The sequence below is a fragment of the Microtus oregoni genome, unplaced genomic scaffold (assembly GCF_018167655.1).
Source record: "Microtus oregoni isolate MIOR12 unplaced genomic scaffold, Mior012 000006F_ref0000085, whole genome shotgun sequence".
Lineage (NCBI taxonomy): Eukaryota > Metazoa > Chordata > Mammalia > Rodentia > Cricetidae > Microtus > Microtus oregoni.
Window position 1 is genome coordinate 57796094 of NW_024543065.1, and position 21080 is coordinate 57817173.

The following is a 21080-nucleotide window of genomic DNA, read 5'->3' on the forward strand; positions in this document are numbered from 1 at the left end:
CTGTCTGAGAGCTAGACACCGAAGGAAACCTCTGTCCTGGTTTCCTGAGGACAAGGCCTCTGAGGCTGTACCCAGAGAACCCATATCTTAACAGAAGTCACTGCAGAGGCAGGGTCCCATCCTTTAAAGTTTGAGATTCACCAGTCTTTGAGAAGTGAGAAGAGTTAGCACACTTGGTACTCAAAAATATGTAGTTAGGAACAGAAACACCACTTTCTCAAACCTTTCCCAAAAACCTAAAGGGGAAGAAACACTTATCTCCTGTGAAATCAGCATTACCATGGCAGAAAAGCCAGACAAACAATAATACAGACTAGTGCATCCTTATAAATACTCCTGAGGGCTGGGGAGGTGTCTCCGTGTTCTTGAGAGGACCTGGGTTTAGTTCCTGGCACCTTCATGGCAGCCCACGGCTGTAACTTCAGTCCTAAAGGTTCTAGCATCCTCTTCTGGCCTCTGTGGACACTGTACACGTGCAGTGCACAGACATACAGCCAGGCAAGACACCACCCATATGATAAATTAATTTTTTTAATTTAAAATATTGATTCAAAAACACCTTGGTAAAACACTAGAAAACAATTTAAATATATGTTTAAAAGAATCACATACCATAATAAAATGGTACTTCTGAAATGTAAGGATGGCTCTTCATCTAAGAATCAATAAATGAAGCCAATTGCCACGTTAATGTACTGAAGACACCATCAGTCAGCTGGCCTTAAAGGGGAGAATTGACAGAATTCAAGCCATTTCTTTTAGAAATTGAAAACCTGGGTGTTGTGCATAATTACAATCCTAGAAGTTGGTTAGTGAAGATGGGAGGGTCAGGAGTGCAAGGCCAGTGTGTGCTACACCAGGGTGAGTCTAGAAAAAGAGAACAGAACCCTCTCGATAAAGTAATAAAAGGGAAGTAATCAACAGGTTGTCTCTACTCAAGGAAGGGACACTTAGCCATGTCATCTTTCTCTAGCTGGCTATCTCATTAAAGGATTAAGGGCAACATACAGAAGCTTCATTGAAAATCTTTTTTTTTTATGGTTTATTTAACTTTATTTTATGTGCATTGGTGTGAAGGTGTCAGATCCTCTGCAACTGGATCTTCAGACAGTTGTGAGCTGCCATGTGGGTGCTGGGAATTGAACCCGGGTCCCCTGGAAGAGCAATCAGTACTCTTAACCACTGAGCCAGCCCTCCAGCCCCCTTCATTGAAAATCTTAATGGTAAAAGATGAGGTCCTCTTGACATGAGCCCATTAGTGGATAAAGAAAGTTCAGTCTGTACATAACAATGGAATATTATTTAACAATAAGAAATGACATCCTGGAACATATAACATGAAGGTTCTTTGAAAACATGCTAAGTGAAGTAAGCCGTTAAACACAAAAGGCTAATTTTCTATGATTTAAACTTACTGGAGTACCTAGAATATGAGGATTCAGAAGTTGGCATAGAGGCTACCAGAGATGGGAACAAGGAGTGATGTTTAGTGGGTAAAACAAATGGTGAGAATTGTCTGGAGATCGTGGTCATGACTGCATAATAATGAAAATATACAGGAAAAATGGATAAAATGATAAATCTTCCCACTCAAGTTCAAAAATTCCTCTCATAATTTCAGTATCTATATTGTCTTTGGAGTCATTTTCTTGCCAGGTGCTTTTGGCACACACATTTAATCCCAGCACTCAGGAAGGCAGAGGCAGGCAGATCTCTGAGTTCGGGGCCAGTGTGCTCTACAGAGTGAATTCCAGGATAGCCAGAGCTATACAGAGAAATGCTATCTTAAAAAAACAATTTTTTAAAAAGTCATTTTCTTCAATGTATTTTCTTGTTTTCTTCACTATATCCTTGATGTCTAGTACTTTTGTTTGTGTAGTACACATGACATTGTCAAGATGCTAGACGTTTTTCATATTTTTAAAAATATTTTAACTGAAGTAGAATTATACCATTTTCTGCCTTCCCATTCCTCCTTCCAATCCTCCCATGCCCCCACTCTCAAGTTGATAGCCCCCTTTTCTTTGATTATTACTTTTACATACACAGTGTAAATGCGCACATACATATATATGCACAAGTAATTAAATATAACCTGTTGGGTCTGTTTTTATTGTTTGGGTGTAATTGGACAACCCACGGAGGTGGTTTATCCCTCAGAGAAGCTAATTCCCCCAGCAGTTGTTAGTTGCCTGTAGTTCTTCATCTAGGGGTGGGACCCTTCGAAAATGTTCTCTTCCACACTAGTTACATTCATTGATTCTGCCGTTGTCCCGGCCTTGTTTATGTATCCATTTCTAAGAGAGGTTGTTTCCCAGCCGACTTCTTTTTTTTTTTTTTTTTTTTTTATTTTTCGAGACAGGGTTTCTCCGTAGCTTTTGGTTCCTGTCCTGGAACTAGCTCTTGTAGACCAGGCTGGCCTCGAACTCACAGAGATCCGCCTGCCTCTGCCTCCCGAGTGCTGGGATTAAAGGCGTGCGCCACCACCGCCCGGCCCCAGCCGACTTCTTGATATTCTAACTCTCACAATTTCTGCATCCCCTCTTCCTTGGTGTTCCCAGAGCAATCGCTGCAGGACAGTGCGGTGCAGTACAGGTGTACCTTTGGAACTTGGTTTCCCTTCAGTCAGTTGATCCCTGCACTGTGTCTAGTTGTGGTTTTCTGTGATGGTCTCCATTTACTACAAAGAAAGGCTTCTTTAATGAGGGGTGGTAGCTCCGGTTATCTGTGGGACTGAGGTTAAGATTTATAATGTAGTAGAGAATTATGTTGAGGCAGCAAAGGGTGGTCGTAGATTCTTTTCTAAGGTCCATGACCTCACCAACCCTGGACAGCTGGCTAGGTTTCCAGTACCAGTCACGATTTCCCTCTTGTTGAGTATGCCTTAGGTCCAGGCACCGCCATGTGAGTGCCATTTATTACATCTTTACAGAAATCTTGCCGTCATAGTCATTGTCGTGGTTCATGGGTGTTGCAGTTGGGTGGGACTGTTTAATTGCTTCCTTTCCTTGGCAGCTTGCATAGTATTTTTTGGAAACATAGAAATTAGATCCAAAGGAAAGAGGCTTTTAGGCCAGATCCAATCTGAATTATCCAAGACCTGTGTCTTAAGTGTGCAGGGTCTTTAGTACTTGGGACCAACCCTCAACCCCAAGAGTCAACATAGACTATGCTGATAGTCTCTGTTGTTTGGGGAGTCACTTGGACTATCCTGACCAATCCTTTAAAAGGTTTCTCATGCCTAGTACTGGGGAGGTGGTTAGTCTATCGGGAAGCATTGTCAGCCCAAATGGCATAACTTCTTTTAATATATATAAATATATATATATTTATGTTTTACACACATACACACATATATGTATCACATATAATATACTTTTAGGTAAATACAAAGTAGTATTATTCCTTGAGCCTTTATCAAACAGCCTTGGTGTTATTTGTCTGTTGTTCCTCCTCCAGCAGTGTGCATAGCCACTGCACTCTTTATAGCCAGGAAATAGCAACAATATAATGTCCTTCACCAGATGAATGGATAATGAACATGTGGTACATAAACACTGTTATGCTGTCCAGCTGTAAAGAACAATTAAATCATGGACTTCACAGGTAAGTGACTGGACTTTGAAAAGTTTATAGTGAGTAAGGTAACCCAGATCCAGAAAGACAAATGCCACGTTTTCTCTGTCATCGCAGTTTGTAGATCCAAATCCTCAGGTGAGATAGGACATGGAGTAACCGCAGACAGCAGGGAAGTATAAAGGTGAGATAGGACATGGAGTAACCGCAGACAGCAGGGAAGTATAAAGGGACCACAGGTGCAGGGGAGGCTCAGAGGGGACACAGGTGGTATGCAGTGGGATATAGAAAGATGCTAGATTTTGTTACACTTAGAAGAGTGTAGGTTTTTTATCCTCAAAAGCAGAACTTGACTTAACTTAAACCCAATCTGTCTGTCCTGAAGGAAGCAGTAGCAGACATTATTTTTCCCCTTCTTTAGTCATCTAGCTGTTCATTTCCCTGGGCTCTTTGGAGTTCCCCTAAATACACATGGCTCGGGAATATCTTAAAGACTTGAGATGCTCAGCCAGCAAAGGCCTCTGTGCCAAGCAGGATAACATGAATTTTGTTCCTGGAATCCACATAACTCAAATGCTCAACTAATAAACTGACAAATTGGGCATAATATCTAAGATCTGCACCTGAAAATTCAAGACATTATATTCCTTAATACAAAAGGAGGAGGAGGTAGAAATTAGCCATTTGAAAAGAAAGCCAAATAGGATGAGCTTCCAGTGTTGAGCTGCATCTACAACAGGGCAGTTAAACTGGGCATCCATCATGAAAATCTGAGGCTTTGAGTGTCAAGAAGCAAGAAAATTACCAAAGACTTCGAAAGATGAGAAGAGCCCTTGAAGAGACTCTTAGTGACTCAAAAGAAGATGCCTTTGATGATAATATTAATAACTGCAAATTAATGTCAGCTTAAAGTATCTAAATATGTAAAATATGAAAATATGACCAGGCAGTAGCTGTGCACGCCTTTAATCCCAGCACTCAGGAGGCAGAGGCAGGTGAATCTCTTTGAGTTCAAGGCCAATCTGGTCTACAGATTGAATTCCAGGATAGCCTCCAAAGCTACAGAGAGAAACCCTGCCTCTAAACCACCGCCTCCCCCAAAAGTATAAATATGCACAAATCAAATGACCTTGGAAAAACACAAGGCAATAAATCAATACTCATCTTTTGCTGTAACTAGTGTACCAACTCCAAACTCTGAAAATAAGAGGTTAATTAAAAATATACCTCCCCTTTTTGAAGGTTTATTTTTTATTTGTGGCGGGGAAGAGAGAGAGAGAGAGAGAGAGAGAGAGAGAGAGAGTGTGTGCAGTGCCCATGGAGACCAGAAGAGGGCATTGGATCCCCTGGAGCTGGAGTTACAGGGAGTTGTGAATTGGCAGAGCTCTGGCCCTCTGGAAGAACAGGAAGTACTCTTAACTGCTCAGCCATCTCTCCAACCTCCTATATTACCTTTTTCTTATGTTACTCATTCCCTAAGCAGCTTCATGTATGAAATGCTTGTTCTAATCTATTGCCATTTGCATTTCTCTATTTGTTGTTTATATGTAGGTGTGCATGTGGGCAGCAAACAGTTTGTAGAAGTCTATCATTTGGGTCCCTGGGCTTGAACAGCTTGTCAGACTTGGGCAAGCACCTTTATCTCTCTGGCCTCTACTGCCATTGTTTATTGGACTATATATTTGTGCAGCTCAAAGAACGGCTTGTGGGAGGTGGTTCTCCTTTTATTATGTGGGTCCCAGGTTTGAACTCGGGTTCTTAGGCTTGGTGGCAAGTATCTTTACCCACTAAACCATCTTGCTGTTCTCTTGAGAGGATTTGTTTGTGTGTGTGTGTGTGTGTGTGTGTGTGTGTGTGTGTTTATGGGAGATGATTCAGTTGATAAGGGTTTGATGTGTAGGCCTGAAGGCCTGAATTTAGACTTCTAGCCCAACATAGAAAAGCCATGGGAAGTGGCACATAACCTGTAGCCCCAGTCCTTCCTTCTTGGGGAGCAGAGTCTGCCACTGTAGCTGAAGTGAGCCACATGTTCAGGAAGACAGACTCTGATCCAAAGATCATGTGGAGAGCAGTAAAAGAAACAAAATCCAGCTCTCTGCCGGGCGGTAGTGGCGCATGCCTTTAATCCCAGCAGAGGCAGGCGGATCTCTGTGAGTTTGAGGCCAGCCTGGTCTACAAGAGCTAGTTCCAGGTCAGGAACCAAAAGCTACGGAGAAACCCTGTCTTGAAAATCCAAAAAAAAAAAAAAAAAAAAAGAAGAAGAAGAAGAAACAAAATCAACCTTCCACCTCTACATGTGCACACATGGGTTTCCACACAAATTGTGTTCATCACAGAATTTTGTTATGGATTTTTTTGGCTATCTTGATATGATTATGTGATTTGCTACTTTAGCCTATTGATATGCTGGATTACATTAATAGACTTGGAGTGTTGAACAATCGTACAGATCATGGTTGAGGTATATAATTTTTCTTATGTCCTTTTGGACTTTGATTTGCTAATATTTAGTTCAGGATCATTTTTTTAAAAAAATTATGGTTTATTTAGCTTTATTTTATGTGCATTGGTGTGAAGGTGTCAGATCCCTTGGAACAGGATTTTCAGACACTTGTGAGCTGCCATGTGAGTGCTGGGAATTGAACCTGGGTCCTCTGGAAGAGCAGTCAGTGCTCTTAACCACTGAGCCATCTCTCCGGCCCCGTTGTTCAGGATCTTTATGTTAGTGTTCAGAGAGATATTAGTCTGTGGTTAGTAGTTTTCTTGTAATTGTCTTGAGGAAACAATCCCTCAGGATTGTTGTAGTTTCTTCCTTGTTTGGTAGGATTTATTAGTGACTATTTCTGGGCCTCGTGCTGTTTTTAAAGTTAATGGTCATTGATTTTGTGTCTCCTATTTTAAGCCTTTTACACTTTTTCTGTAGTTAGATTTTCTCTTCCTTGTTTTCAGTCCTTTTTATTATTGGTTTTAGAAGTTTCTATTGAAACATACTCAAGCTCAGGGATTTCCTCAGTAAACGTGAGTTTTAAGTCTGTGCCCACACATATCTTTCCTTATTTCACAGTGTTTCTGACCTAGGGTTTTTTTGTTTTGTTTTGCTTTGTTTTTTGGTAAATTTCACCACTATTAGTAGCCTTTGGCATGCTACTGGTTTGGTTTGGTTTGGGTTTGGGTTTGGTTTGGTTTTTCGAGACAGAGTTTCTCTGGCTACTCTGTTTTAAATTTGTCTGTTTAACTACAGTGATCTTGTTATACCTGAATCAGGTTTTCAAACTTGGGTTTTATTTTTACTGTGCCTTGCAATTTGTTTTTGTTGTTGAAAACTGGACCTTTCTTGGCAAAAGTAACTCAAGCAAGCAGACCTCTAGCGGTATGATCCGTGTAGGCAGAGATCAAGCAGCCCAAGTCCTAGAAGACCCTGGGAATCTTGTCCCAGCATCTCCATTCTCAAGTTACTTTCCCTCTTTACGTGAGTTTTCCCTCTTGTGTGTCTGGTCTCAGTCATCCAGCGAACTGTGACCTTCACCAGTGCTTCTCAGTTTTTACCAGTAGGTAGAGGGGGTGACTCCAGTGAACCCCCATCCTCAGGCCAGTCAGTGCTGTATGAAACCCCACTAGGTTAGGCTCTTGCTTAAGGCTCCTGGGGTGGACTTTGTGAAGAACAAAGAGTGCTCTGGGTGTGTTTCAGAAGGTGGCTTTCCCCGCCTCCCCTAGCTGAGCCCTCTAGATAGCAAGCAGACGCTCCTAAGCCCACCACCTGGAATAGGCCTGCTCCCAGATGCCTTGTTTGTGCCTCGGTTGTTTCTTTCAGATACACCAGCCATTCCTAATGTTAGACAGGCTTGGGTTGAGGCTCAGGGAGAGAGAAGAGATCTATAATAAATATAATGTATTATTCCTCAGTGCTACCCATTTCTGTCCTGCATGCGCTGCTTAGCTAGACAGCAGACAAGACCTGCTGAGAAGCAGATGGAAACAAGACTGCACACGTGTTTGCTGTGTTTGTTGCAGGGGAATGCTGGCAAGTGCTGTTGCAATGGCTGTAGTGGAGAAGTGGAAACGGACTGCCCTGGTCATGAGCTCAGGCCACCTCTTTTCTACTAGCCTTGGTTCATGGGCTTTTCCATCGTCTCCATGTTTGCCCTTAGTTATTTGTACCACTTTGGAACTGAGAACTGACACAGGTATATTCTGTCTGTTCTCTGTCCAAGCTTCTCCATTCTGAGTCTTGGGTACATTTCTCAAGACTGTAGTGACCACAGTCTGGGAAGACGTCGGGGCAAGTGTGAAGAAAATTCCATCAGCCTCGTCACTGGTCTGCCATAGGTGACAGCTGGCTCTGTCAGTTACATTGGTCAGTTTGCTCTTTTTTCTCCCCATTCCCCTCAACTGTACTCTTGAGATGCCGAAACTTCAACTGCCCAAGGGATTTGTAAAGAAAGGGAGGGAAATAGCTCAGTGTAGTGTTTCAACTTCCCAAACTAAGCAGTCGGTTTGCTCTTGTATTTAGCATTCAGAATGCCCTTAGCATGCCAGTCTGTGTGATGGCATTAAAGTCCTTGAGACCGATTTTATTAACCAAAATGGATACCACCCCTTATATTTTAAACGAAACCCACTTTATTTTTATCAAAAAAAGAAACTCTTAAGAGTGTGTGGAGCATTTACCCTGGGACCGGGACTTTAACGCTAACACTGTGGGAGCATCAGCTGTGATTTGGGCTTTCCTCCCCCTCTCTGTCTGCTGTGGTCCCTGCTCCCATCAGTCGTGACTCTGGTTCTGCCTGGGTCTCAGAATGGGGTTGGGAGGGTAGTTTGTCCCGGAACCTCACTGTTCAGATGGGGCTGAGAAAATGTTGGTTTTTAAATAGGTTTTTGGTTTGGTTTGGTTTGGTTTGGTTTTTGGATTTCCGAGACAGAGTTTCTCTGTGTAACCCTGGCTGTCCTGGAATTCACTCCGTGGACCAGGCTGGCCTTGAACTCACAGACATCCTGCTGCTGCCTCCTCACTGCTAGAATTAAAGGCTTGTGCCACCACCGCCCAGCTTATATAGGATTTGACTTGGTAGGGGAGTGACAACTTCCAAGCTTTGTGCACACTGGAGTAGAAGCCAGAGGGTTGATGCTCTATACTGAAGGAGTCCGCATATGTCAGGATGTTTGCCTACTGTTCCTTCTTGCAGTTCTTTACTAACCCTGGTCTCTGAAAATTCTTAATTTTTTTTAACACTAACAATTTTCTTTTTTATATATATATTTTTTATTTATTGTGTATACAATATTCTGTGTGTGTGCCTGCAGGCCAGAAGAGGGCACCAGACCTCATTACAGATAGTTGTGAGCCACCATGTGGTTGCTGGGAATTGAACTCAGGACCTTTGAAAGAGCAGGCAATGCTCTTAACCGCTGAGCCATCTCTCCAGCCCCCTCTTTTTTAAAAATGGAAACATTTTACATAGAGTATTAAGTCTTAAGTATGTATCTTGATACATTTTCCAAGACCCGTCTCTACTCCTAAAAGAGAAAGTGGAGTGATCCATTTCCACAGTGCCCTCTGCTCCTTTCCTCGGAAGACCCGGTTCCCATCTAAAATCACCAGTTCCAGCTTTCGTCTGCAAGGATTAGTTTTCACATTCTGGAGTGAAAGATAAGTGGAGCCGTCACTGTCTGTGGCAGCTGGCTTCACTTGCTCAGATACCATGGGCTTTAGCCACATTGCCGTCTCCGTAGCTTCCTTAATTAGTAAGGCCCCACAACTAGCTTATCCCATCACCTGTCAATGAAGAGTTGGACAGCTTCCAGTTTGGGGGCCGTCAGAAAGAAGGCCTCCATGGATGTGTACACACACTTTTTATAGATAAGGATCCTCATTTTTCTCAGGCAGATGAATACTGAGGTGAGATCGGCGGGGTAATTAGTGTGAGACATGTGTTTATGAAAAGTCTTAATTTACAGTGCTACTGAACCACATTAATAGTTTCACTTTTTCTTGGCTTGGCCAGCTGTGGAAATGCAAGTCACGGTGTAATTTTGACTGATGATGGCATCAGCAAATAACAAATGAGTGCCAGCTGCACTAGGCCTTGGGCAGAGTCTGTGCCAAACCCACGGGGAGCGCAGCAGCTGCTTCGGGAGCATAACTGATGCTTGTTCCCGTGGAACTTAGCCGCTGCTGCTGCTCCAACTAAATTTAACAACTACGGGCAACTAAAAGCCATTTTACAAAGTATTCCCCATATAGTCTCTGTTACAGAGCTTGGCAGAGGGCTGTGCGAGGACTGGTTCCCTGTTTTAGAAGTGTCCTCCATGATTCACAAAGCCCTGGTCTTTTCTTCTTGTGTATAAGATTTATCAAAACTTATTAATGTTATAAAGGAACAGGCAGATAGTAACATGGTATGGGCTTTGAGGAGAGTTCAGCCCACGGGGCTGAGTAGCTTTCTGTGAGAATCCACGTGTGACTCAGTTTCCATCTGGGGCCTATTTTTATTTATACTTCATTTCAGTTCAGGCTTGCCTACTCTGCTTTTCCAGTGACCTTGAGATCTGTGAGAGACTTCTGATTTAGTCCGTGAGAAAAGAACACTCTATCTAGAAGAAAGTATTGTTGACGACAAACCTCAGGAACATGAAGACAGAAAGTAAGGCTGCTTCTGAGCAGCAAGCACATGTTGGAGAGGAGGCTGCTCACTCAAGGACAGGAATGGTCTTGTGGTTAGATGCTGACTGACCATCTGTGCCTTGCTTTGTTCTGCTTTTGTATATAAGCAAGTTCTGAAATAAACTCTGGGTTCTTTGGCTGTTTCAACATAACCAAACAAACCTCCCGATTCTATCCTGTATTTTCTGTCTCTGTTCCTTTCATCTGATATTTCCTCAGCCTTGATGACCCCAACCCAGGAACCGTAGCTGACCGCGTAGGAGTGGGGGGGCTCCTACACTTTCCCTTCTCTTTTCTTTTTTTTTTTAAATATTTATTTATTATGTATACAATATTCTGTCTGTGTGTATGCCTGCTGGCCAGAAGAGGGCACCAGACCTCATTACAGATGGTTGTAGGCACCATGTGGTTGCTGGGAATTGAACTCAGGACCTTTGGAAGAGCAGGCAATGCTCTTAACCTCTGAGCCATCTCTCCAGCCCCCTCTTTTCTTATGTGCATTGGTGTGAATGTCTGTATGAGGGTGTTGGGCCTCCTGAAACTGGAGTTACAGACAGTTGTGAGCTGCCATGTGGGTGCTGAAATTGAACCAGGGACCTCTGGAAGAGCAGTTAGTGCTCCTAACTGCTGAGCCATCTCTCCAGCCCCGTAGCTGTCCCTTCTTACAGGTCTCAGAGGAAGGGGAAGGTTCTACCACATGTTTGATGGTAGTCAGTGTTTTCAGGCAGGCCATCCCTGGGAGGGTAGAAGAGCAAGACTCTAGAAAAACAAGTGAATAGAGGACCTTCAGGCACTGGCATGCCCCGGGGAACATTCTTTTTTTTTTTTTTAAAAAAAAATTATTTATTATGTATATAGTATTCTGCCTGTTTGTATGCCTGCAGGCCAGAAGAGGGCACCAGACCTCATTACAGTTGGTTATGAGCCACCATGTGGTTGCTGGGAATTGAACTCAGAACCTTTGGAAGAGCAGGCAATGCTCTTAACCACTGAGCCATCTCTCCAGCCCCCGGGGAACATTCTTGAGAATTTTTATAGCCAGGTGAAAGGGGAACACACTTAAGATTTTAGCAGTTCTTTCCTGCTGGTCAAAGGTGAAATCCTCATCAGCGGAACCTTGGGACAGTCTCTAGCATGCGAAATCCTGGAGGAGAAGGGGTCCTTCCCAATGGCCTCCAAGCCTGCTAATATCTAGCTACCTAACATTTTCCCCTCAAGAGTCAAGACCATAAAATCATTTAAGTTATTGTAATGGACCCTGTCCTCTTCCAGCTGAAAATGGAACATAGATGTGTTTAATCTCCGTTCTTGCTGTCAGGCATTGCAGGCCAACCAAGAGATCCAGACAGATGAGATAGTTGTTACAGGACCACATGAGTGTGGATGGGCCGTTCTGAGGGACTGAGACGTGGTACTTGTTTAATCTTAGTCTGGCCAGGGGGCCTGCAAGTGGAGGTATGGTGGGTTTCTCACTGAGAAGCAAGACTGGTTCCTAAGCCTGTGTTTTTAGAGGCAGGCACTGGCTGGGCAGCAAGTGTTCACTTCCACCCAGCTTGGGCAAGGAGATGGAAAGTGAGGGGGTCTCCAGAGAAGAAAAACTGGTGTTCCCCTGAGAAGCTGGGACTGATCACAGCAGGGAGGAGAGCCGGGAAAGAAAGCGGGCTGATACTTCACATCGGGAAGAGCTGGAGCAGATGCCAGCTGGAATAGAGGGTGTTGTTTTGTTTTCGTTTATAACAAGACTGACAGAGGGAAGGCAGTTTTCAAGGCAGAAAAAGCTGCAATGTAGGAACCATGTCCATTGCTGTCCTACTGTGTGAAGTTATCCACATATGTATAGTTTGAACCCACTAAGAAGTTTTGACAAATTAACCAGATCCAGTTGAATCCTCTAACTCACTTCCTGGTGTGTGAAAAATTTCACAAAGATAAACCAAGGGAAAATACGTGACCTCAGATTAAAGATAATAGGTTCTGATCCAAGCACAGGAGACATTCTGACCCAGTACTGGGATTTTCAAAAAAGTTTACTGACTTCCAGAAGGCCCTACAATGGTTAGTTAGTGCACACACCTTTAATCCCAGCACTCAAGAGGTGGAGGCAGGAAGATCTCTGAGTTGGAGGCCAAGCTGGTCTACAGAGTGAGTTCCAAGACAGTCAGGGCTACCCAGAGAAACCCCGTCTCTATAAAAAGCATCAATAAAAAGCCACTAATGCTTAGAGAGGACAGCCAGCCGCACAGTGAGGGCTCTGAGGAGAGTTCAGGCCTGATGGTACATTTTACCCTGGAGAAGCCCCGCTCTCACATGGGTATATTAGCTTCTGAATATTTGCTGATGCTAACTTTTAGTTATTTTGTTCTGTGTTTGGGGAACGGGGCTGGTTTTGAGCTTCTGTCTCAGCCTCCCAGGTACTGGAGTTACACCCAACTTTGGAGTGCTACTTTTTAAAATAAATAAATATATATACATATATATATTTTTTTATAGTATATTTATTGTGTGTGCACATGTGTACACGTGTACATTCCTGGGTATATGTATGTGCACCACATGTGTTCAGGAGACGACAGAGATCAGAAGAGGGACTCAGATCCCTTGGAACTGGAATTATAGGAAACTGTGAGCTATACGTGGGTGCTGGGAACCAAGCCTGCATCCTAGAAGAGCAGCCAGTGCTCTTAATGCTGAGCCATCTCTCCAACCTCCCAAAATGGTACTTTCTTTTTTGTTTTTAGTTTTATGTGCATTAGTGTTCTGTCTGCATGTGTGTCTGTGAGGGTATCAGTTCTTGGAGTTACAGTTGTGATCTGCCATGTGGGTGCTGGGATTTGAACTCAGGTTAGGGGAGATTCAAGAGTAAAGGAATTAGCGGAAACACAGATTAATTTACTATTTGGAGGGACTGACTCTGAGTCCTATGACAAACGGGATTGCTGCAGTAGGGCTGTAGAGCCCAGGAGGCTCTCTGGCTTGTGTGCTCCTTAGTGGGAGAAATGACTGGGGGTGATGGAGGAGTCAGATTCTAACTGAAGGTTTAGGTCACTCTACTTGTAAACTTAAGGACACGGATAGCCCTTTAATGTCCTGAGAGCCCCAGAGTGTGCAAGATAATTAGTAAAGTGGTACAGGACACATTGTTGCATTAGGGTATAACTCCTGTCCCATTACAACATAATGGCTGCCGGGAACTCGGCATGTTCTGTCTTGTTTTGTGTTTATATATTACCTATGTTTTTTAATTTTTAAAAAATATTTTATGTACATATTTTTATACGTAGTTTTAGAGCTGTGGGGAGGGTTTTTGGTTTTTTTTTTAGTTTTGGGTTGTTTTTTTTTTTTTGGTTTTTTTTTTTTTTTTTGGTTTTTCGAGACAGGGTTTCTCTGTGGTTTTGGAACCTGTCCTGGAACTAGCTCTTGTAGACCAGGCTGGTCTCGAACTCACAGAGATCCGCCTGCCTCTGCCTCCCGAGTGCTGGGATTAAAGGCGTGCGCCACCATAGTTTTGGGTTTTTTGAGATAGGATTTCTCTATGTTGTCCTGGTACTCGTTATGTAGACCAGGCTGGCCTTTAACTCACAGAGATCCTCATGCCTCTGCCTACTGGGACTAAAGGTGTGTACCACATGCCCAGCCATAACTTACTCTTCAGATAAAAGGCTGTTGAGTGTAGTGTAACTGAACTTGAAAAGTAGTTAATACAGTCTGGACAGTTAGTATTCATAGCCAGCTCTGAGGAGCGAGCATCTTCTCATCTGCATAGCTGCAGTGTTGTCATAAGGAGCCGCCATGTGTCAGGTGGATTGCTTTTATTAGACATGGCTGTTCTGAGGCCTGGTTAATATGGTTTAATATGCTCTTATCCTCTTATGGTTATGACAGATGGCCTATAGGTTCTGAGTAGCCAGAGGGAAAGCTGACAATTACAGTTTATTACCTGATGATTGAAAATTTAGCCTCTAATCCTTGGTATGAAATGTGATTGGCCTCTTAACAGTGAGTGTGACGTTAAGCTTTGTCAGCAGAGGGTGTAAGAGGGACCCTGATGGAAGGGAGCGTCTGTTGGTCCGACTGCAGCTCTATGACCGTTAGGACCATTAGTAGACGTGTGTGTGGGACACTCGGTGCTGCCCAGCGCCAGCAGTGCCCCAGGCATGCAGTCTTTTCCTTCTGCGAGCACAGTGGGCTCCTGTGTGTGGGAGCTGGGCAGAGAGAGGTGCCTGCTGCACAGACATGGTCTAACTGACTGAAGTCTGCCTGGCTTCTACTTCCAATCCCAGCTGTGTAGAGAGCCTTTGTAGCTCCTGGTGTGTTTTTGAGTTCCAGCATCAAGGACCACAGCTCCCATTCCTCACTCCTCGAGCCTCCCCACTCAGTTCTCTAGAGCCAGGAATGCTGTTCCGCTCAGACTAGGTTAGAGGGTGGTGGGAGTGCTAGAACCTTCAGATTCCCACTTCCCTATTCCCTATTGATGCCACAGGATGAAGGACAGCAGTGCATCCACTGTTTACAGCCAAACGTGGGCTTACTGTAAGATGCTGGAACTGAAGACAACCAGGCAGGCCCAGCCGTGCTTACTGAGATGGCTGAGATTTGACTAGTTAACAATGGAGGCTCCAGTTTTGGTTTTTTTGAGACAGGGTTTTTCTGTGTAGCTCTGGCTGTCCTGGAACTCTCAGTAAAACAGGCAGCCCTCAGACTCAAGAGATCCGCCTGCCTCTGCCTCCCAGGTGCTGGAATTAAAGGCGTGCACCACCACTGCCTGGTGCTTTTTCTAAAAAAAAAAAAAAAAAAAAAAAAAAACCAACCTGGATCCTGAGGTCAGCTTTTTACTAAGTAAGGATTGGAGGGGGTGGTGAGGTGTTGCGTGCTGGAGGTGGGGTGATGCAGGAGTGAACTGCCTGAGCAGTTTTTTAACCATTGCATACCTTTTTGTTTCTCTAAGAAGCCAGAAGAGGAGGAAAGAAGACGTTTGCATCTAAAGACATGGCCAAGGTAAGCCTCAATTGCCACTTTTGTCATGAAAGCTCCTTGGTCTCTAAATGCTACTGTAGTTCAGGGGTCTTCTCTAGAGTCCCCAGTGCTGTGGAAAAGAAGCTGTGTTTGTGGAGTTCCCCCAAGCAGCCTAGGCATCTGCTTTGTACAAACTGTTACCTAGAATTTCTGCTCCCCAGGCTTTTAATCAGTATGGAACAAGATCTTGTCAGTGAATCTGGCCATTTGCAGGGAATTTGAGGTTATTTTAGCCTAATCTCTGTTGTCCCTGCTAGAGTCACCGTAGTGACCTTCTTGCCTAGAAATTATAACAGCAGTGGGGTCTGCCTGGCCTCTTCCATTCATTTTTCCCCAGAAGACACTCAGCTGTTAGCATTTTCAGATTATTTTGTCTGTGCATATGATTGGCCCTGTTTCTGTTCTCAGTGCAGGAGGCACTGACAGAAACAACTAGCTCCAATTCTTACTCTGAGTCACTGTAGTTTGAGGTTCTTCCCAGATGTCACCTTATTTAGTCCTCGTCATAGCCCTGTGCGACAGCTGTGACTGCTTCATTAGTTGTGTTGGGTAGTCTTTTAAAACAGGTATCTTTATTCCTTCTTTGACAGTTTCACACCTGCAAAGTACACTGATCATGCGTATCCCCAGCTTTCCCCTCATACTTCTTCCTGATACCCCTGTGTCCCCCTCCTTATTCATGCCTTCATGTCATCATCTTCTTCTTCCTCTTTTGCCTCTTCCTCTTCCTCTCTTCTTTCTCCTCTTCCTCCTTTCCGATTAGTGCTCCCTGTTGGAATGCTACCGATCTGCAGTGACCATGTCACAGCACTCCTCCCGTCCTTAAGATCACATTTGTATGGTAAATTTCATTCTTTTATGTATGTATATATATATATATATATTTTTTTTTTTTTTTTTTGGTTTTTCGAGACAGGGTTTCTCTGTGGCTTTGGAGCCTGTCCTGGAACTAGCTCTGTAGACCAGGCTGGTCTCGAACTCACAGAGATCCGCCTGCCTCTGCCTCCCGAGTGCTGGGATTAAAGGCGTGCGCCACCACTGCCCGGCTCTTTTATATTTTTTAAGATTTATTTTATTTTATGTGTGTGGGCTTTTGCCTGTATGTATGTCTTTGCAGTACATGTGTGCCTGACATACTTGGAAGCTGGAAAAGGGTGGTGGATCCCCAGAAACTGGAACCACAGATGATAATGGACCGCCGTGTGGGTGCTGGGAACTGAATCTGTGTCTTCCAGAAGAGTGGCCAGTGATCTTAAATGCTGAGCCATCTCTCCAGCCCCTCTTTCTTTGTTGATGTTGTTGGTTTGACAGTTTCATACTGGTATAGAATGAATTCTGATAACTCTCTCCCAACCCTCTCCTATCTTCCTCCCATGCCAGACAACAGCTCCATCTCTACTTGTCCCTTTCCCAGATTCATGACCTTTGGTTCTGTTGTGTGACCTGTAGAGTTTACCCAGGTTTCTCTGTGCAACCCATGGATTGGTTTGTTTGCTATAGGACAAGGTTTTACTGTGTAGCCTTGGCTGGCCTGGAACTTACTTTGCAGACCAGGATGGCCCAAACTCAGAAAGACCTCCTGCCTTTGCTTCCCCAATGCTAGAACTAAACGTGTGCACCACCACACCAAACTGTGACATGGCACTTCCCACGGGTGCCCGTTAGGTACCAGTGGGTACACAGCTGACAACAATGATCCCCTTTTCCTTTGTCATTGTTTTAAACATAGGACTCTAAAGCTTTTCTCAGACATTTCTGCTATCTCGAGAGTCTGGCTTCTCTTCTCCAGGAGTTGGGGTCGGGTGCCTGTTGTGGTAGCTTTATTGTCTCCTAATCATGTGTGTCTCTCTGTTGTGGTTTGCACATCTGTGGTGATGGATGTGTCTTTTTTTTTTTTAAACTCTTTCAAGGGCAAGTTTTTTTGTTTGTTTGTTTGGTTTGGTTGGTTGGTTTTTTTTGGTTGTTTATTTTTTTTTGTGAGGCCTTCTAAAAATGATGTCCTCAGTAGGATATACATTTCCTGCTACTATGAGGACAGATTGGAGTGGTGACCCCAATAGTTTATCAGCAGTTTTAGCCTTTCCTTTACTATAGAAGACTTGAGTATCACACTGTAAAAGACTGTATTACACTTGAGTATTACACTGTGGAAGACTGTATCACACTTGAGTATTACACTGTGGAAGACTGTATTACACTGTGGAAGACTGTATTACACTTGAGTATTACACTGTGGAAGACTATTACACTTGAGTAGTACACTGTGGAAGACTGTATTACACTCGAGTATTACACTGTGGAAGACTGTATCACACTTGAGTATTACACTGTGGAAGACTGTATTACACTGTGGAAGACTGTATCACACTTGAGTATTACACTGTGGAAGACTGCATTACACTGTAGCACAGGATTACAGTTAGGTTTAGAAAAGTAACCAGCTAGAAAAAGCAGTTAAAATATTAAAATGTTTGACCGAGCAGACACATACAGACAGGCGTCTGCAGAGAAGGAAGAGTGGAGGCAGTGATGAGGAGATGCTGTGTACCTGCACGTACAGTTCCATTCAGTTGAGAAACACCACTTACATGAGCTTTACTTGAAGTGCCAAGGAGCAGGCGTGCTCAGACCGCATGTGTGCACCTTTGTCCCCACACTGGCCTGTGCATATGGAAGGGTCTAGCCAGGTTCTCCAGGGAATTGTCATCTCTGCTGTCCTTTCTGTTGAAGTTTTTATCTTCAAATGGCATGTTTGTGTGTGATTTCAGGGCTTGCATTTCAAAGACGTGGTCATCTACTTCTGTCGAGAGGAATGGAAGTGCTTGCACCTTTCCCACCGGAATTTGTACCAGGATGTAATGTTGGAGACGTACAGCAACCTGATCTCACTAGGTAAGGTCATTCACCCACCAAAATCCAGAATTGCCCTTCAAAATTTTCAAGTTCTTTATGATGAGTGTTGATTTTTTTTTTTATTATTTTATTATGGGTGTTTTGCCTGCAGGTATGTCTGTGCATGCCTGGTACCCACAGTAACCACAGGGGACACCAAATCCCCTAGAATTTTAGGTACAAATGGTTGTAAGCCACTGTGTGGGTGCTGAGAACTGAACTCCAGTCCTCCGGAAGAGAGGGCAGAGCTCTTTAACTGCTACGCCACCTCTCCAGCCCCTGTTGATTTATTTGAGACAAAGTCTGCTATGCAGCCCAGAATAGTCTGAAATTCATGACAATCCTCCTGCCTAGCATTACAGGTGCTGTGGGTATAGACCTTTATCAAAAACTTTTGTTGAGGGCTGGAGAGATGGCTCAGAGGTTAAGAGCATTGCCTGCTCTTCCAAAGGTCCTGAGTTCAATTCCCAGCAACCACATGGTGGCTCACAACCATCTGTAATGGGGTCTGGTGCCCTCTTCTGGCCTGCAGGCATACACACAGACCGAATATTGTATACTAAATAAATAAATAAATATTTAAAAAAAAAAACTTTTGTTGAATTTTTCATGAACCCTTTTCAAGTACTGAGCTAAATTAATGATGTTTCTTACACACGTACATACATACACACACACATACCCACACACGGAGAGGAAGGGAGGCGTCTTCTCTTCCCCAGCCCTCCAGTGTTTATTCACTTTGATCCCTAACTTATTTCTTCCTTATTATTACTGTTGGGTGGGGAAGGGCATGCACATAGGGTCAGAGGACAACTCTCTGGAATCGGTTCTCCATCTATCTCTACATGGGTTCTGAGGATTGAATTTAGGTTCCAGACTTGTATAGCGAGTACCTTTACAACTTATTTTGGTTGCTTTTCCCTTTCCCCTAAATCTGCCCAGATCCTTTCCATTTCCCACCACCCAAATCCACACGCTTCCTTTCTCTCATTAGAAAACAAACCAGAATAAACAAACCTAAATAAACAGGAAAATAAACCGCAAAAGCACAGGGAGCACATGCAGAGAGGAAGATGCACACAGAGACGACCATAGTCATAACATACAAGTAAAGATCTGTAAGCTTAAAAAGAAAGGAAAACAAAACCCCAAACCCAGCATTTTGAGACAGGAGCTTCCAACAGTCCCATCAAGTTCATGTTCCAGCTACTGCTGAGCCTGGTCCTGCCCTAAGGGGTGGGACCTATCCCCAGGAAGGACCCTCTAGAGAAAACTTAATTTCTTCCTTGCTGGTGGTTGTCAGTTAGAGATAGTAGCTTCTGGGTAGGAGGGAGGCCTCTGTCCACTTCCCCTCTCAGATCTGAGACCCTCCTTTTCTCTCTTGACAGTCTTGGACTTATTTTACTGTAGTTTTACTGTGTGGCCCTGGCTGGCCTTGAACCCAGAGTCCTCTTTCCTCTGCCTCCTGAACTAACACGGATGCTGACGTGCACAACATAAGCTTCCCTTTTTGTCTCTGGGCAGGTATTGCTGACATTAAGCCGAGTGTGGTCTCCCTTTTAGAGCAGGGGAAAGAGCCCTGGATGGTGATGAGGAATGAGACGAAAGAATGCCATCCCGGTGAGTGCTGGTCCTGGACCTGGGGAGGCCTGGCAGGTTGTCACCCAGGCAGCCTGTGAGAAGGCAGCACTCTAGGTGCTGCTGGGAAAGCTCCCTGGCAACCAAAGCCTAAGGCTGGGAGAAAGGATGTTCTAGAGTTGCGGTGCTCAGCCTTCCTGATGCTGCGACCCTTTAATAAATACAGTTCCTCATGTTGTAATTTTGCTCTGTTAAGACTTGTAAATAGTTTTGGAAATAGAGGTTTGCCAAAGTTGAGAATCACTGTTAGCACAAGGCTTTGGATTTTTTTGGTTTTTGGTTTTTGTTTTTGTTTGTTTCCCAAAAGAGGGTTTCTCTATAGCCCTGGCTATCCTGGAACTCTGTACAACAGGCTGGCCTCGAACTGAGAGATTCACCTGCCTCTGCCTCCTGAGTGCTGGGATTAAAGGCATGCACCCCCTGCCCAGTGAGGCTCTGAGTCCTCACTCTCCCCCGTCTCACCACGTTCCTGTCATGCTTCCTTCTTGTTCCAGAGAAGAACCCTGTGACAACCGTTTTATCTGCATTTTGAGTCTAGTTTTCTCTTGGCTTCTTAAAGCAGCTCCATTGAGGTACAACTCGTGCGCTGTAGACTCATCCATTTAAAGTGTGCAGTGGGCAAGGCTTTAGCATTTGTGGACTTGGGTGTCCATCAACAGCCATCAGAGATTTTACCACAGGCAAACCTGTTAGCAGTCTGCCCACACCCAGCATGCTCAGCCTCTGACTGACTTCCATGGCCGGCTTCTTCACGTCACGCTACATTTTTAGGGCCATTATTCTTGTGTGCTGTTGGCAACGTAGGGTAGTATTGACAGCTGGACACACTGTGTTTTGTTTTTCCACTTACTGCTGGACGTGTGGGTTGTTTCCACGTCTGCACTCGTATGTGTAGCCTTGTCACTAAATGGTTTTAGAATTCTTGTATCAAAGCAGAACACCCAAAGAAAACTGCGGATATACTGACCTCAGAGCTAACTGGGACATGTTCTTTCCTTTCCTGACTTTTGAAAACTTATTTTTTTTTTTTTAAGAATTTGTGTTAAGGGCTGGGAGACAGCTCTAGTCAGTAGAGTACACTCCGTACAAGCATGAGGGTCTTTGAAATTTTTCATATTATTGGAAAATACCAAATGGCATGTAATAACTGTGCTTTACAAAACCCGAGTATGTAGAACAGTGAGTACCCTGCGCTGTAAAGGTCATAAGGCCCAGGAAAGCAGCCGAGTGAGCCGTAGTGACATCTTAGGGAATGGATGCCAGCAGACTCTAAAGAAAGGCTGTGCTATACAGTGTA

General features: G+C 44.0%; 1 protein-coding gene across 5 annotated transcripts in view; it reads left to right on the top strand.

Annotated features, from left to right (window-relative positions):
• The window catches only part of LOC121449645 (zinc finger protein 568-like), a 53761-nt gene that overhangs the window by 27642 nt on the left and 5039 nt on the right, over window positions 1–21080 (top strand). For 4 of the 5 annotated variants that reach the window (XM_041654228.1, XM_041654229.1, XM_041654230.1 and 1 more), the window contains exons 7-9: window positions 15183–15232; window positions 18019–18142; window positions 19670–19765. In XM_041654228.1, the coding sequence (XP_041510162.1) occupies window positions 15183–15232; window positions 18019–18142; window positions 19670–19765 (270 nt within the window). The remainder of the gene's footprint in view (window positions 1–15182; window positions 15233–18018; window positions 18143–19669; window positions 19766–21080) is intronic. The other variant, XM_041654232.1, reaches the window with a different exon arrangement.